This window comes from Anas acuta, chromosome 1 (genome assembly GCF_963932015.1).
Source record: "Anas acuta chromosome 1, bAnaAcu1.1, whole genome shotgun sequence".
NCBI lineage: Eukaryota > Metazoa > Chordata > Aves > Anseriformes > Anatidae > Anas > Anas acuta.
In genome coordinates, this window is record NC_088979.1 from 104,582,332 (window position 1) to 104,601,159 (window position 18,828).

An 18,828-nucleotide genomic window follows, 5' to 3' on the forward strand; every position below is an offset into this window, starting at 1 on the left:
AGACACAGGAGCAGGCCATCCCTATGTGCTGAAAGATGAGCTGGTGGAGAAGACTAGCACGTCTGCACAGAGAGCTTCTTCAGGAACTCAGGAAAACAAACAAAAAAACAAAAAAAAAAACAAAACAGAACAAAAAACAACAACAACAACAAAAAAAAAAACAACAGAGAGAGAGACAGACAACTCAGAAGGACTACAAAGATGTTGTGAGGTCATGCAGGGAAGAATTTATGAGGGCTGAAGCCCAAATAGAGCTTAACTTGGCCACTACAGTAAAAGATGATAATATACATAACATTTTTTTAAAGTACATAAATAAGAAAGTAGGACTAAGGAGAATCTCCACCCTTTATTATATGTGGGGGAAAACAATGACAAGAGATGAGGAAAAGGCTGAGGTATTTTATGCCTTCTTTGCCTCCGTCTTTACTAGTAAGACTAATTCTTCTCAGGATACTCAAGTCTGATGAGAAGAATGAAGCCCTTATAGTCCAAGGTAAAATGGTTAGCAGCTTACTACACTGCTTGTACACCCACAAATCTATGGGGCTAATAGGATCCACCCAAGAGTGCCAAAGGAGCTGGCTGAAGTGCTTACCAAGCCACTTTCAATAATTTACCAGCAGTCCTGGCTAATTGGGAAGGTCCCAGTTGACTGCAGGTTGGCAAATGTGATGCCCCCTACAAGAAGGGCAGGAAGGAGAATCTGGAGAATTACAAGCCTGTCATTCTGACCTCGGTGCTAGGGAAAGTTATGGAGCAGATCATGTTGGGTGCCATCACACAGCATATATAGGACAAACAGGTAATCAGACCCAGTCAGCATAGGTTTGTGAAAGGCAGGTCCTACTTGACTAACCTGATCTCCTTCATGACAAGAAGACCTGCTTAGTGGACAAGGAGAAGGATGTAGCTTGTTTGCTGTGACTTTAATAAGACATTTGACACTGCTTCCCACAGCCCTCTCCTGGAGACAATGGCATCTCAGGGAATGGATAGCTGTACTGCTCACTGGGTAAAAACTGACTGGATGGCCTGGGCCAAAGGGTTGTTGTGAATGGAGTTAAATCTGCTTGGTGGCTAGTCACAAGTGGTGCTCCCCAGGGCTCAGTACTATGGCCAGCTTTATTTATTATCTTTACCAATACTGTTGATGGGGAGATTGAGTGCACCCTCAGTAACTTTGCAAACGACACCAAGTTGGGTGGGAATGTTGATCTGCTTGAGGGTAGGAAGGCTCTCCAGAGCTCTGCAGATCTGGATAGGCTAGACTGATGGGATGTTTCCAATTGCATGACAATCAGCAAGGACAAATGTAGGTGCTGTGCTTGGGTCATAACAACCTGACGCAGCAGTATAATCTTTGGGTAGAGCAGCTGGAAAGTTGCCTGGCAGAAGAGGACCTGGGGGTGTTGGTCAACAGCCAAATCAACAAAAACAGTCTAATTTCTCCTTCAGAAGCAATAGATAACTCAAGCTTTCCCTACTCCCAAGTTACATGTAACACATTTTGAATGAAAACTACCAAAGCTGCATCTACAGGGATAAGGCAACTCTCACATGCTGAAGATAGTCTGAGAGTTACAGTCTATCTGAGAGATAATCTGAGAAACTGGAGTTACAGTTTCTTTTCTGCCATAACAACAACAACAACAATATAATGCAATTTTCATCAGCTAAGATCAGTTATCTTAAATGAATATATGCTTTAATGCTTGAAGGAACTATCACTAGGATCGTTTGAACAAGTGGACCTGTTGTATCTTTACAACACTCAGCACGGATAATAAACAAAAAATTATGTATAATAGAAATACAGAATAATTGTGATTTGCTTCAAAAGGAAAGAAAAAATATAGCCTCTACTTAAAGATGTCACTTTTTGTTTCGGTATTGTTTCATTGTACTGTCACAGTCAGTGGACATTGGAACTATTTTAGTTTGATAAAGTATGAAAGTGTCTTCTGTAGTAACAACAAAGCTAGACTGCAAAGCCATTAACTGATGGTTGCACTTGGTTTTCTTAAATGTCTTTTGCAATCTAATTTATTCTCTAATTGCCACCCATTTGCTAGAGTGCTAATGTGACAAAAACATTTTCAAAATAAACACCGAAAAGGAAATAGCTGACAATGACCTTTAATTAAAGGCTTCCTAGGAATAACAAAGTTGGATATTTTCATATTCATGGACGTTTTCATTAACACAGTCTTAAAGGAGAGTTCTTACCTAAAACAGTGAGCTCGGCAACTTCACTTTCACGTTCTCCAACCATATTTGTTCCAACACAAACATACTTGCCAGCATCATTCTTTCTTGTGTATGTGATCATAAGCTTTCCTCCTCTGATCTAGGACAAAACAAGGATAACAGAAAATACTTTAATAGACACTAATGACTTAATAATATTTAGTAACTTGAAAAGTGTTTTGTTGCAGATAAAGACAAAAAAAAAAAGCTAGCAGTGACTTTCCAAATCAGACAAAACAGTGAAAAAAAGTGAAACTACTACCTTAGTTTCCTCTTCTGACCAAAAAAAAAAAAAAGGGGAGGGGGGGCAAAAAAGCTTGCCTCTTAGTTTTACATCTGTAGTTTGAAATCTCTCAAATTTAGGCCTCTTTTCTTCATTCTGTGTAGTGCAATACTAGTTATTTAATGGTCTGTTTAATACTCATTGGCAGAAAATGCTACAATTCCTTTCTATGCACTATTATGGTTTGACATAGGTGAAGAGCAAAAATTAGCACTAGACATAAATCCCATTTTCACATCAAGTATAGCAATTACTTTTTCTTAATAAAAAACCTCTTGAAGTTCAATAAGGCCAAGGTCTTGCACCTGGGCTGGAGCAATTACAAACACAAACACAGGCTGGACAATAAGTGTATTGAGAACAGACCTGCCAAGAAAGACTTGGGGTGTTGGTTAAAGAGAAACTCAACATGAGCCGGCAATGAATACTTGCAGCCCAAAATGCCAACTTTATCCTGGGCTGCATCAACAGAATCGTGGCCAGCAGGTCAAGGGCACTGATTTTCCACCTCCACTCTACTTTCATGAAGCCCCATCTGAAGTACTGTGTTCAGCTGGGGGCCCCCCAGCATAACACATTGACCCATTACAAGAGGTCTAGAGGATGGCCATGAAGATGATCAGAAAGCTGGAGCTGTGAAGACAGTCTGAGGGAATTGGGGTTGTTAAGCCTAGAGAAGAGAAGGCTCCGCCACACCTTATAGCTGCTTTTCAGTACTTAAACAAAGCTTACAAGAAAGCTGGGGCCCAATATACTCTTTACCAAGAAATATAGCAATAGGACAAGAAGTAATGTTTTTAAACTAAAAGAGGGTAGATTCAGATTAGACATTAAGAAGAAATTCTTTACTATGAGAGTGGTAAGGCAGTGGAACAGGCTGCCCAGGGAAGCTGTTGATGCCCCATCCCTGAAGTCTTCAAAGTCAGGTTGGATGAGGCCCTGGGCAACCTGTTCTAGTGGGAGGTGTCTCTTCCTATGGCAGGGGGGTTGGAACAATCTTTAAGGTCTCTTCCAGCCCAAACCATACTATGATTCTATATTATCCTACTGTTGGTAGGATGCTTGTTACTATACACAATTATTATTATTATTTCTTATTTTTATTTCTAAAGGAAACAAAGAGAGCTCTTAATCTTTATAAAGTTATTTACCTTTGATTAAGGAATTTTTAAGGCTGATAAGCAGTTGGGCAGAAGCAATTTAAACCCATACTGGGAAATGAATAATCTTCTGAATTCAGTTTTTGGAAGATAACAGAATTTCAGTAGCACCCAAATCAAGAAAACATATTTCCCCTTTGTGATTCAAAATTTAAATATTTTAAAATATACATTAGAAGTACACAGAAATATCTGATCTCCCTTTAAAAGCACTACTTCTATTTGATTTGCAAAACAGCTGAAGAAGTTTCATTGTTCACCAAAATACAACAAAAATTGTGTAGGCAACTGAATACACACCTTGTTTACTTTAATATATTAATACATTATTTAATTACATTTTTTGTTGAACACACACTTATGACTCACATCACATATGAAAAACATGGAAGTTCAAGGCATGGATGGAAGAAAACAACAAATAAAAACCAAAGATGAAACTACATAAAAGGGTCTAATGTGGTCAGTGACAAGAAGGAGAGTGTTCTCAATCTGAGGTATTTCGCTCAAGTTCCCTGCAGCTAGAAATCTATCCCTGAAAATTTGACATCTGGAGTAGTATTGGTCTCTTATTATCATTGTAAGATGTACACACACAATGATGACAGTCAGTTATTGAGATAAATGAACATGCACATGTAACGTAGACAATGTTGCATACAAATTTCATTCTTTTGCCTTTGGCACTCATTGAGAACAGAAAAGATATGTCCTTTATCATCGAGCAATCTAGTAATGCTGAAATTTCAATGGGGATTTCAAACATGAAGAATGAAAAAATTAAGGTGATCTGCAAATACACATTTCTTCAAGAGTCTGAATAGATTGTTGACCACCTGAAACAGCAAGCAGGAGAAGAGACTGTAACATATCTCTCTATATTTATTCCTATTTTACACCTCCCTAAATCACAGAATGCTGTTAGTTTCCAACTAATCTATAGAAAGGGTTTTAAAAAGTGATTGAGAAAGATTTCCATATTCATTTTGAAGCATTTATATATTCAGATATATATGCAGAAATACATTATTTTCATGTACATCAGTATTGAATGAACTGGATTTAAACAAAGAAATGTATTTACACACCACAAGAATTTACTGAAGCTCCTAATGATTTCAAACCTATGTAAACTTAAAGCTTTGATTTTCATACATGTCTCAGGAACTTAAGTCCCACTGACATTCAGTAGTATTTGTGCTTCTCTGTGACTTTGGCATTTATGAAAATCCCTTCCAAAGTATTTACAATATGGCACAACTGCATGTTTTGTGAAAACTGTAACCTCTAGCAAGAGATATTCTAGGAATTCCTTCTAGGAATCACAAACAGCCTCTCTTCAAACCACATACAGAGAAAAGCATTAAAGCAGAAAGATTTGAACAGTTAAAAATCATTGAAAGCTGCTAATCTTCCAAGTTGAGATTTACATAAGACAGGAGATGCAGAGGAAACATTCCCTCATGTCTTGCATAAACCTATGAACTCACTCTCTTTTGTATCATGGACTTTGAGGCAGACTTTCAAACACATGGCATACCTATGGAAAGTAGCTATGGTTTCAAGATGGAAATTCTGAATGCCTTTAGATTTTTTTTCTTTTTTTTTTATTTGTTGATTTTTTTTTCTTCTTAAAGCAGAATAAATGTTTAGAACTTTAGCCACAGTGAAGGCTATGTGGGTATATAAAACATAAAAATAGGATAAATTACACAATTATGATAAAATATTGGGCATGTGGAATTAAGTATGTCTGCAACTAAGCATTCACAGATGGCTAGAATAATATACTTCCTCTGCTGGTTCAGTACCCAAGTTTTACATTGAGTTTTAACAATTAGGTACCTACCATCTGAATAAGATTGATCAAGATCTTCTATTTATTAACAAGACATTGCAAACCATATCTGTAGCTATGATAAACCTGAGTTTTGTACATGCAATTTTTGCCACTTTTTCTCTCAATAGGAAAGAGTACCTTCAGTACTGCATTTAGCTCTGGGGCCCTCAACATAAAGAGGACATGAACTTGGCAGAGTGTGTCCAGAGGAGGCCATGAGGATGATCAGAGTCCTGGAGCACCTCTTGTATGAAGACAAGCTTAGAGAATTGGATAAGCAGTTGGGCAGAAGCATTGTGGTCAAGAGGGCTAATGGGATCCTGGCGTGCATTAAAAGGAGCGTGGCCAGCAGGTCAAGGGAGGTGATCATCTCCCTCTACTCTGCTCTGGTCAGGCCTCACCTGGAGTACTGTGTCCAGTTCTGGGCTCCCTGGTACAAGAGAGACAGGGATCTCCTGGAAAGAGTCCAGTGGAGGGCCACAAAGATGATTCGGGGCCTGGAGCATCTTCCCTATGAAGAAAGGCTGAGAGAGCTGGGCCTGTTCATCCTGGAGAAGAGAAGACTGAGAGGGGATCTCCTCAGGGTATGTAACTATCTGAGGGGTAGGGAACAGAAGGATGTAGCCAACCTCTTCTCGGTTTGTGGGCATAGGACAAGGGGCAATGGCTGCAAGTTAGAACACAGGAAGTTCCACACTGACATGCAAAAGAACTTCATGGTGAGGGTGACGGAGCATTGGAACGGGCTGCCTAGGGAGGCTGTGGAGTCTCCTTCTCTGGAGATATTCAAGGCCTGTCTGGACGCCTACCTGGGCAGCCTGCTCTGAGGAACCTGCTTTGGCAGAGGGGTTGGACCTGATGATCTTTCGAGGTCCCTTCCAACCCCTACAGTTCTGTGATTCTGTGATACTTTGATTCTATGAAATCCTACAAATACCTATGGACTATGAACCAATGGCTTTAACTAACAAAGTACAGAACGGAATACATGCATGTAAATTTTGGTATGACCACATAAAGCTGTTACATTTCTTTGTCTTACTAAGCTGTAAGTTTATATCTGTTGTTTAAAGCAGTAAAGAGCCAAATCACATTTGAGGGTATTATCTGAAATCATGCCAAATTAGAGCTGGTCCTAGTCAGTGGACATGTAACAGTTAACCAGGGGTTTTACTTTGAGTGCTTCAACTCTTCTTCTCACATTTATAGCCCTGCCTCAAAGGGGTACATCAGCTGCAAAGTACCCCTTAAAGATTGTGATCAGTAGTTTACAGATGATCTTTGGTTGCCTGTAACACAATATATGATAGTATGGTGATTTACAAAGACATATTGAAAGCTATTTTCTATATGTGTGTGTGACCATATTTTGCTCCTCATGAGTAAATTGTTAATTTGAGCAAGTCCATTTATTTCTTTAAACAATAGTTAGGGATGTTGATACAGAAAACCCTAGGCACCTACACAGTTAACTAGGTCCTGAATTGTAAATTATGACCACCCAGGAGTGAAAAAAAAAAAATCATATACAAATAACGAATCAACTTGGTCAGCCAATAAATCAAATCCACAAAAACTTACCCCAGGATTCTATAACATACCACCATATTCAGAATAGTTATACACATATATTCTTATCCTAAGACCATATTTTATATACCTATGTTTGTGTATGCGTATGTAAATTTCTGTATGTATAGATGCATATCCATCTGCCTGTATTAAGAAATATTTTTTTTCATGTGGGTGATTCATTTACTTTTCACAGCAACGTGCTATGTAACATGAGAAAGAAAGAAGCCATATGAAAAATGCTTGGCAAGTCCAAATATGAAGATGACTGGCGTATTTTCTTTTACTTTCCTTTAGCTCCTATTTTCATTCAATTTAATAAATGAAATGTGCTCTGTTGCAAAATAACTCTAAAGCAAACCTAAATGCTTAAGAAAATGAAATTTAGACTACAGAGTGAAACACTGACCTGTTTGTATAACCAGGGTTTCTGCATATGTAATGTCACAAATTTCATATATTTCAGTCTTCTGTAGTAGAGCTAAACATCACATTTTATGTAGAATGAAATGTGATGGGCATGTGATATTAACCTGTCAGACACGGTCTATGCTTTAACAGTGTACCATCTAATTATAAATGACAATACAATGATTGAAGAACAAGGTGAGTATAAGCATTTGTAATTAACTGTGTCACCAATTATATATAAAAGTAAAATGGAGCTTTTATTTCTTATTTATGAAACATAGAGTTCGGACGGTCTTGTCTATGTGGTCTAGCATTCCCAAATAGATTATTATATCCGTTTTATTACTTGTCATTGCATCATAGACTGTGAGGCGTGGCATAGAAGCAATAGAAGATAGTTTTGAAATTTTAAATGAGCAGTCAAGTTAAAAAAAAAAAAAGGATAAATGAATACCTACCTTATAGTTTTGTTTAAAAATGTGTATCTTGTCCCAAGCCTTGTGAATCCAATGTATTTCCTACCTATTACAATATGCTTCAGTATCATTGCAAGACACTTGACATTAAAACATGTTTGACAACGCTCTTACTCAACTTCAAAGTTCAAACGAGTCTTTCCTACTTCTGGTTCCATTCTCTTGGACCCCAGAAAGATATGTGCTGCTTCTCCACATCAAACACATACAAAACACTTCTTGAAAGAAGTTTAAAAAATACTTTCATCTGGCCCTTCTGTGCCATAAATCTGCCATGGCAAAATGCAAGTCAATTGTTTTGCACTATCATAAAGATCAACAAAGTAGTCTCGCAGTGGTAACAGGTCTGAAAGTAGCATTTATAATGAATGGTGCAAAATATATGCGAATAAAGATTTACTTAAAAACAAAGAATGTTTAAGGTAGATAAAATGACAACAGATTAAAGCTGCTCCTTCTGGCACCTTAAAATTTGGCTAGCATATCTGGAGAGTCAGAATCGGTTTCAGTTTGCTTATGAGACAGTCTTCGTTTCTTTTACGGTCTCTTTACTAATGACTGTATCCATAAGATCAGTATCTACAAAGAGTTAAGGCTTATCTGTGTCCTGAGTTGTTTGGTGACTTCAGAGGGAACTGAAGGTTGTTCAGTACTTGGTATTATCACAAGACACCAAGTGTCAGAATTACTATAATGCGTTTGATACCTCCCACAATTAATAACACAGTGAAAACAGCCAAGGTATATGCAGAATGTCATAAATCCAACTTCAGGAATGAAAAATCCTTATCTCAGCACATAGAATTTTCAGACATTTAACACTGCAGTCATCTCAATCTCACTTTCTACAAACATTTGGCCTTTGTTAATAGCAAAGGAAGATTTTATTCAAAATAGGCCATATTGGTTCACATTAATCAGACCTAATTTCTGAACAGACAGCTATGTTTATATAAAAATATTTGAACCAATAAAACATGTTACTGAAGCGTTTTCAGTTACAGTACAAAACATTTATTATGCAATACTTCCTCTGTTATTATAAACCAAGATTAAAATCCTCCCACAACAAAAACATGTTACAGCTACCCTCATGGCCTTAAATACACTCATCTGAGATCTGGGAAAATAAAAAATAAAAAAAATATCAAGCCCTTGCCTCAGAAACTGTTTTGCACAATACTCTTTACCGAGTACAGACAATATACTAACCTTACCTAACGAACAACACATAAGGACATGCTACAGGTCAGTAAAAAAAGCTATGGAATGAAACAATCTTTCTGCAACACAGAAAACCCAACTGAGCCCAAATATTATTGACCCAGATAGGAACCATGTGTCTGTAGGGATGACTAAGACATTTCTGCAAAACTGTATTTATCCTGGTACATGAATCTCCCTAGATGAACTGGTTCATGTTTATGGTAGCTTTCATGGCAGTCAGTGATAGGAATCAGAAACAAAAGTAAAGTGGAATTGATTTCATTATCTGGTGTGTCTTCATTTCTCTCCCCTTCAGTCAAACAATTTGAAATGTCTGTTACACCAGAATTTTTTAAGCATTGCCACCAGTGTGTTATTTGCGCACCTCCAAGGATAAAATCTCAGGCTAACTGGGTCTAACCTGCCATACAAAATTTCTCAGTGTTTAACTATGTTAACTAAGTCATCACAAATGTAATATGGAAAAATAATTGAAACAAACCAAAAATTTTAAGACGCACAAAGAATTTCTATCTGGTAACCACAAAAGAAACAATATATCCCAAATCTGCAGAGGTATTTTGCAGCCTATTTTCCACTAAGCAAAAGTGGAAGTTTCCACTACATTGCAAAAGACAGATGAAAGGCCACTCTTTAGGGATGTATCAAAAAGTTCACAAGAATGAAAGCAAGTGCAGATTCAGATAATCTCTCCAGAGTATGAGGGGACCATTTAGATGACCAGATCCAGTGATTTAGCCTGCTGCAGAATACACCTCAGCTGTGCAGGCATTACTGGGGAGGAGGAGCGCCATACAAATTCAGAGGAGTATGGACTGCTGCTGATTTCAAGGGGGTTTAGTTTCCTAATTGTCAGTTTCCTAATTGACTGGTGTCTTCTTACTTTTCTAAATCTGAAGTTACATGGGCAGGACAATTATATGGATCTAAGACAACTCAGTATCATGTGTATTTACTTGATAAGAAATTTCCTGCTGTGTCCTCAGAAAAGTGGACTTGTACAGGATACGAATCTCCAACAGCAGAATTCTCACTTTCAACTTCATAGCTTAGAAGCATTGCTAGGCATAACTTCACTGAGATTTGTAATCTGACAAAAGACATTTCTCAGAGCACAGATCTCTCACTGCCACAGTGTCACAATAAATGATTTACCAAGGTCCTTGTGTAGGGTCTTCTAAAGGGAACTGTTGTGACAGGACTCAAGATATCAAGAGCTTTGAAATAGAATTTCATAGGCCTTCTACAATGAGCTCCTATGAGAAACTGAAAGGCTTTAAAAAGGAAAGGGAACATTTACTAGACTTAGAAGTACAGTTCTGAAGTAGCAACAACAAAACCACCTCAGTCAGGAGAGAGGACAGAAATAAAAATAAATTATTCATTTTTTTTTTTTTTTCCTATTGGCATGGGCCTGTGCAGCAGGTCATTATTTCCAGCTTTGGCTTCAGTCATTCAGTGACCTTCTGAGTTGCAGCAGATTTGGCACAGATTTCCTCTTTACATCCCCTCTGAGACTGCCCACCGCTGGCTCCTGACTGAAGGGGATATGAGTTACAGGTTCCCGGATCCTTCCTGTGACTATTTCACTTCCTACACTCGATTGTCTGTGAAAGCTTTCCTCCCTGAAGCCAGCTCAGTAGCTTCCCAAGGGAAGGAGGAATTTCTTCCTTCCTTGCAGAGGGTAAACCTGAGCCTTTTATGGTACAGAATACAAACTGAGAACCAAACTAACTGAAGAAAAAACTGTCATGGATGAAAAAAGGCAATGAGTCCTTTTATACACTTCCAAATTGATACTTTGACAGTTTTGAACTTTGAGAGATTTGGTATCTCATTCAACACATTGCCTTTCAAAACTTTACAATCAAGTTTACTTCCAAAGAAGTGTTGGTCTTACCAGTCTAGAACTACAGACACACAAACACTTCGCAAAATGTAACCTTGAAAAAATAGACAATGTTTTACAATATAAATACTAAAAACTTGCTGGTTCTCCAACTTTGGATTGAGGTGAATTACCGTCACGTAAATTACATCATGCTTCAAGAAAGTACAAAAACCTGGGCTACACTTCTATTGCATAGATGTCTGACTGAGCCTAAATTCAGCTCTAACTTTCATTCTAAGACAACATGGAACATACAGAGTTGTGAAAACATTAAACCTTTCACATCATTTCACATCATTTGTGAAACACTTTCAAAAAAAAAAAAAAAAAGGAACACACACACTTTCATTTTTCAGAAAGACTTAAAAGTTATAGTCTGCCACATTTCACTCTTCCATCACTGATCACTGCAGTTCCTGTCAGCCTCAGCACATGCAAGTCATAAATCATAGATTTCCATGTATTTTCTGTGGTCTGCACACAAGCTTTGTACTACAGGACTGAAGTAAAAAAAAAGTTGTTACAGGCAACCAAAGCGAATCTAATGGTAGCTTTCATTTTTATTAAAAGAATACCAAAAAGCCACTAGATCACATATTAAGGATATGCATAAGGCCCCTGCTTGGAAGCTCTTAAAATTTAAACTTACAAAGAATAAGAAGGAAAATGTATGCACAGAGAGGTGAATATCCACTCCCCCAACTCCCCCAGCAGCCTAGGTTCATTATTTTTATTTTCCCTTTGTGCTCAACATTTGATCCTCCAGACAACCTCAAGAGGCAGCGAGTGACCTGTAGATCTCAGTCAGTTCACAGAGCACTCAGTTTCTGCTACTCTTAAAACAACCCAACGCAGGTTTCAATCAGGCCAAATGAAGTGTGCAATGTTCTAATTCTCTGCGTGGGATCATCACTCCCTAGTGCTCACACATCCCAATCCCTTAAGCCCGTTACCTCCAAGAGTCTTCATTGATGGGCTATGGTAGGCTAACCAGGGAAGAACATGGGTCCATTTTCTGCAAGAACATGCTGTCTGACAGTTTTGCTCTTCCTCCTCAGCCCTTACCTTTGGAGCTGCAACCTGCTTAATGCTCAGCGTGAGAATGGCAGTGGTCATAGTGTGAACAGCCAAGGAGTCTGGGGAGACCAAAGCATGGGAAATGGTGCCTTTCCCCCTGCCTTGCCTGCAGTTCTCTCTCGTCTGCTCACAGCTGGTGGCTGCTCAGCCTATTGAGGGGACACTGCAGCCCTGCTGGGATAACTGCTTCCTCTGCAGCATTTTCTTGCTATTCCTCTCAGTTGCCACGGAGGGCTTAAACTCCCAGCACGAGGTTTGCTGTTGTTAAAATACTACTGTATGCTGCATCAGTGGAAAAGGGGAGGATATAAGTGGCTGGAAGCGGGGAGAAGCTGTTTGGGACACTGGAAATGTCAGCTGCTCAACTTTTTCCATTTATATTTACAAAGCAAAGTAATCTAAGGTCTAGCTGGCCAAGTTCTGTATGGAAATTAGCATTTCCTGTTTGTGGCAGATTGCTGTTGGTGGAATGGGCTTGTAAAATGACTCAGTACTTTCATTACCCCAGTTTCTCTTGTGGCTGCTTTGCCTGCCTTTTTTTATAATTAGTACTACCCTAACATACGTAAGAAACTGTGAAGAAACTGTGATGCTTTCTGTGTGAAAGGTATAGAGATGCATAATAAAGAGGAAGTGATATTTAGACAAAATTAACTAAAATTTTCACCTGACCAGATTTCAGTCCTTTGGTATTAACTACTTTTTTTTTTTTTTTTTTTTTAATTTATTTAAATGACAGTGACAGGAAGTTAAAAACTATAACTGCATTCCTATAGTAAACTTTTCCCCCTAGAAACATAAACAGCTATTCTAAGCTTCCAAAACAGATACAAAACCACAAGTGTCCAGTCTGAAGTAAACACTTTACTTTTGAAGACAGTACTTTTACTTGGCCAATTATTTAGCATGACAAACGGAATAGAAGATCTACTTCCATGTAAAGGAGTCATCTACCTAACATGCTGATCAAATTTTTCGAAAGCAGATGACAAAAGCTAGGAGTTCTTGTCCACTGGGTAATGTAAGAAGTACTCAACACATATGATCACTGGACAGACATACTGACAAGTTCAGGAAGCTGAGTGAGCAATTCCACTTTCAAAAATCCGGTCCTGAATACACCTCATCCAAAAGATGCTGCATGGCATGCACTACATCAAGTGCCATTCTGAACAATTGGTACTATTTAGAAATGGGGCAAGTAAGTTAAAGCTGTCCTCAACTGGAGCATCACTAAGGTCTGACCTCCTGATACACTCTAAGACTCCACTTAGCACACCAAATACATGAAAATATTTTTAGGAAAAATATTTATGACTGGAAGTTCTTTGTGTTATTCCTGTTACTGCATTTTTTTTTTCTTTGCTGGCTGACTTCCTTCCCATGATGATGCACTACAAGGAAAGGTAAGAAAAATGATGCAAAAATACACACTAAACAATGAATGTGAACAGACATGGAAGGCAGTATTTAAAGGACTGCCTTGTTAGCATCTATGCAAAAAGAAGACCTTATCAATAAACTTCATTAGTCTTCTAGTCTCCTTTTTCAACACACACAAACACAAACAGGATCAACCACTGCTGCATTACATAAACAAATTTCAGTAGGTTACATTGCTGTCTGCACCAAGGTGTAACCTTACAGAAATTTTGTTAACAGTGGTTAAAGTTCACCCTCTATTATATTAGAGAACACATTTGTTCCAACACAAATCCACTGTTTTTTCTTAGTTATGTCCAGAAAAGGTAACAAAATTTTATTTGTTACCCTTGCGGATTCATTTTAAATTTTAAAATAGTATGGGATTTTCAAAGCCTACATAGACAAAATATTCAGAAACTAAGTTTAAAAAGGTGGAAAAAAAAATCCCTACGCATAGTAAACATAAAAATAAAAGTCAAATGCATTATCAGTTATGTGTTATACTTTGCATTATACTACTTGCATAACACTTCAGATACTTCACGCAAACTTTTTCTAAGACATCCTTTTTAGAAGAAAGAATAAAACCAAACTCCACTGAAAATAGAAGACAGTCATGAGGAAAAAATAAGTCAAAGCTTTAGAGAAAGTTTGATATAGATCAAAAAATAAAAGGGTTATGATTCTCTTTACCTATCAGACAGTTCCATGTGTTACTACAAGTTTAGCAAAAATGTCAGAAAATCTTAAAAAGTTTCATCCTTTAATAAGATTCAAAAAAAAAACAACACAAAGAAACAAACAAAAAACATCAATTTTCAGGTTCAGTTTTGCTTTGTTGGTGTCACTGGATTGCAATGAAATGCTACGTTTGCCCCAGACCTAGAGGTTGGCAAGAAATGTTTGGTGGAATATAATCTGAATAGTTCCACTATATTTCAGAAAAATGTTTGAATAGTACTTGAATTTCAGAATACGTAATTGTAAATAATGAAATTCTGGACAATCCTGTTAGAGTCAAGCATTTGTTCATGACCTGTAAGAACTGAAGCATAAACTGTACTACAGATATTAATGCTGACAGTTTCAAACATCCATGCAAGGAACAATCTGATGTGTGTGTTGTATATAATATTTATGTATGTACTATGTATATAGTATCTACTGTATTTAGAGCTGCCTTTAATAATGCATTAGATTTTTGCCTAGGCTTATTCTGCTCACACAGCAAGCTAATTTCATAGCATGACTGCCTTGAAACATACCACAAAGGTATGAGCTTATGATCCTAATAGTAACTTTTCAACAGATGCTTAGGAGTTCACCTTGAAACTGAGGACTGCGCCTCTGCTGAGCCTGACATATTTGTAGCCCAAAGGAGCAACTCTGTCCCTGAGACATATGAGGTGGTGAAATCCAGAGCAGGAAGAGGGATTTAATGAGATGCATACTTCCTTGAGGATTGGAAGAACAGGAGTTTATTAAATGGGAATGAGGAAGAAGGGATACAAATGGAATTCCATCAGAAAGAAATTTTAGATGCTAAATTAGTTAGACAGGCATGTAGCTATTAGACTGGTTCAAAATGTTGTTACTTAGCTGTATGATTGTGTGGTTAAATAAACAATATCTTTCCTTTTCAGAAAGTTCTATTATGGCATTTTCAAACTACAGTTCAAAACCTTCCAAAGGGTAAAACTGTGGCACCACAAGGAACTGGAGTGAATGTAGCTGTTGCACTGATGATTGCAAGTTTCCAGAGAAGCCTCAGAGAAGGAAAATGACATAATTCTAACTAAAAAGAATAATTGATTTAAGGTTTGTTACCTAAAATATCATGTTCAGAAAGAGATGACAGAAGAGGATACAGCACTGCCTCTTAATATCTCAACCCTTTCAACTGAGTGTACAGAGGATGTAGAATAACTTCATATACAGTCTGAATGATATATTTAGGTATAATGCCTATAAAGCACTGCTAAATAATTGATTTTGCAGAAAGTAAGGGAGAAAGAATACAAAGTCATGATCTAGTAGACTTGTGCTGTCGGAATTACAGAAAAATAAAAAATCTCCATTAGCAGAAACAAAAGTTGCATTGACATTTTCCTCTGTATCTCAATAAACAGATCACCTTTTCAACATTAGCTACTGTTAATTCCCCACCTAGAATATGTGGAAGTAATTTGAAACAATACAAGAAGAATAAAACTGATTTTGGTATTGATTCCTTTTACTATTTCATGAATACAAAACTGGTAAGTGTAACAGCACCCAGGAGTCCACCTCACCAAACTAATGGTATATTTGCTTTATCAGAGGACAGCCTTGGCAAAAATAGGGACTTCCCAAGGAGCACATTTATATACAATACAGTATATATTTAATACAGTACATAATAATAACAAATTTTAATACATGTTTGGAAAACCTCTATCAGCACAGTAAAAGAGTTCTCTTGGCTAGCTACCAATCCCATAGACAAGAACCGTATTTGCAAACAATTTTCTGGGTTAGTAAATCAAAATCCCTGTTAATTATAACAGGCTAATTATCCAACACGGTACCTTGGTAGGACAGTTCCAGATAAACTAACTGTTCTTAGCCTGTCAATAGCTAGAATTTATCCCAAAAAGCCAATACTTACTGATGTCCTTTGGCCTGTCACCACACACAGTTTTGCACTGTGCAGCTGTGCAGTATTGTAAGCAGTAGTTCAGGCATGGTTCTGCCCATTTAGAAAGAAAATGTTTTCTCATCTTGTTACTTTTGCTTGTAATTGTATAGATGTTCTTTTAATAACTTAGGAAACACAGTGATAAAGCTGTAAGTTTTAAAATTTCACATCTGTTTTTACACAAAACCAGGAAGAAATATAATTCATTCTTAAAAATTATCGAAATATATTTCTATGAAACAGCAGTGAGAGACTGCTTCTGTTAAGTTGTCTGAAACAGTGTAGACTAAGAAAGGCTCCAAATGAACAGGTATCCAAAACATTACAAGCTGTAATGATGTGTTAACCTTGGTGACAGTCAAAACAGAAGGGTCAAAGGTTCAGCTGGCATCCCTAGGGGTGATCTTTCAAGGTGAATTTGAGACTCATTGACAGGGCAGCATAGTAAAACTGACACTGCAGCCTGAGATATACATCCGTTACAAAGATGAAAAACTGCCTTCTTTCTTGAACTCTATATTTATAATGGTAGAAGAAATGGCCTTTGTTGAGATGGTTAGCGTATGGAGAACATAGATCTCCACCTGCTGAAATCCAGATGAACATTTTCAAAGACTACTTTCTATTTTCAAATCAGAATTAGTTAGCAAAGCAGACTTTCAGGTTTATTTGTTGTCATTACTCCAGCTACTCTTAATTTTGCAGATGTTAAAAGTTATATCTGCATGTCGTACTTAAAATGTCCAGATTGTTAAAATTAAGATTTCTCCAGCCACTGAAAACCCTGTTACAACTACCTACATTTGTTAGCTTCAAGAACAATAAATATATAAATGACCCCTTATTCCACCAAAGCTTTTCATTTTGGAAGAGAAGAGTTACAGCTGTCTCTTTGTTCAGGCATTTCTTAATACTTAAGAACAACAAATGCAATAGATATCAGCTAAATATGTATGAAAGCAATTTTCTTAGCAGAAAGTCTGCAGTGAAAATGTAGTATGTCCATAACGCTCCAGGTGGTAAAAGGAAAGTATCTTAATGGCAAACAACAACAAAAAGATAAAGAATCTGGTCAGTACCCAATCAGTCACAAAGCATCACTACCTCCAAGCTCAAGACCAATGTATCTCTGTGTAAGAAGTCAAGCAAAGGGGGGCAGGAGACCTACACGGAGCAAGGAGCTCCTAGCAAAACTCAAAAAGAAGAAGGAAGTATACAGCATGTGGAGAAAAGGAACATGCCACTTAGTAGGAATATAGAAATGTTTTCAGAGGATGCAGGGATGTGACGAGGAAGGCCAAGGCCCATTTAGAATTAGATCTAACAAGGAATGTCAGGGACAACAAGAAGGGCTTCAAATAAATCAGTAGCAAAAGGAAGACTAGGGAAAATGTGAGACATGCTGAACAGGGTAGGTGCCAAAGGATACCGAGAAGGCAGAGTTACCAAATGCCACCTTTGTAAGACTGCTTCAGTCTTCACTGCTAAGGCCAGCCCTCATGAATCTCAGATCCTAGAGGGTCTGAGACAGGAAGTCTGGAAAAAGGAGGCCCTTCCCTTGGTCAAGGGAATGATACCTTGTGGGTATCATGTTTGCCTAATTGGTTAGAGATCATTTAGGCAAACATGATACCCACAATTCCAATGGGCACCCACAAGTGATGAGGGAGCTGGCGGATGCTATTTTTAGATCACTCTCTATCATCTTTGAAAGTTTGTGGAAAACAGGAAAAATTCCTGAGGACTAGAAGAAAGTTAATGACACTCTACTCTTCAAAAAGGGCAAGAAGGAGGACCCAGGAAACTACAGGCCCGTCAACCTCACCTCTATTCCTAGAAAGGAGATAGAACACCTCATCCTAGAAGTTATCTCCAGGCACAAGGAGGATAAGAAGGTGATTAGGAGTAGCAGTCATGGCTTCACCAAGCAAAAATCACACTTAAGCAACCTGGGTAGGTGAGGAGAGAGCAGTATATGTTGTCTGACTCCCTAGGGGTCAGTACTGGGTCCAGTATTATTTGACTTATTCACCAATGACCCGGATGAATGCACACTCAGCACGTTTGCTGATGACACAAAACTGGGAGGAGCAGCTGATGCACCAGTGCCATTCAGAGAGACCTGGACAAACTGCAGAGTTGGGTGGAGAGGAACTTAATGAAGCTCAACAAGAGCAAGTGCAGGGTCACGCACCTAGGGAAGAATATCCCCATGCACCAGTACATTTCTGAGGCTGACCTGCGAGAAAGCAGCTCTGCAGGGAAAGACCAGCTGGGAGTCCTGGTGGACAAGAGATTAACCATAAGCCAGCAAGTGTCCTTGTGGCCAAGGTGGCCAGTGGTGTCCTGGGGCACATTAGGAAAAGCTTTGCCAGCAGGTCAAGGGAGGTGATCATCCCTCTTTACTCTGCCTTGGTAACGCCTCACCTGGTGCACTGTATCCAGTTCTGGGCTCCCTGGTACAAGAGAGACATGAAGCTCCTGGAGAGAGTCCAGCGGAGGCCTATGAAGATGATTAGGGGACTGAAGCATCTGTCAT

General features: G+C 38.2%; 1 protein-coding gene across 5 annotated transcripts in view; it reads right to left on the bottom strand.

The window, feature by feature from the left end:
• The window catches only part of ROBO1 (roundabout guidance receptor 1), a 541,331-nt gene that overhangs the window by 89,757 nt on the left and 432,746 nt on the right, over positions 1-18,828 (bottom strand). For all 5 annotated transcript variants that reach the window (XM_068691128.1, XM_068691142.1, XM_068691134.1 and 2 more), the window contains one exon: positions 2,230-2,350. In XM_068691128.1, the coding sequence (XP_068547229.1) occupies positions 2,230-2,350 (121 nt within the window). The remainder of the gene's footprint in view (positions 1-2,229; positions 2,351-18,828) is intronic.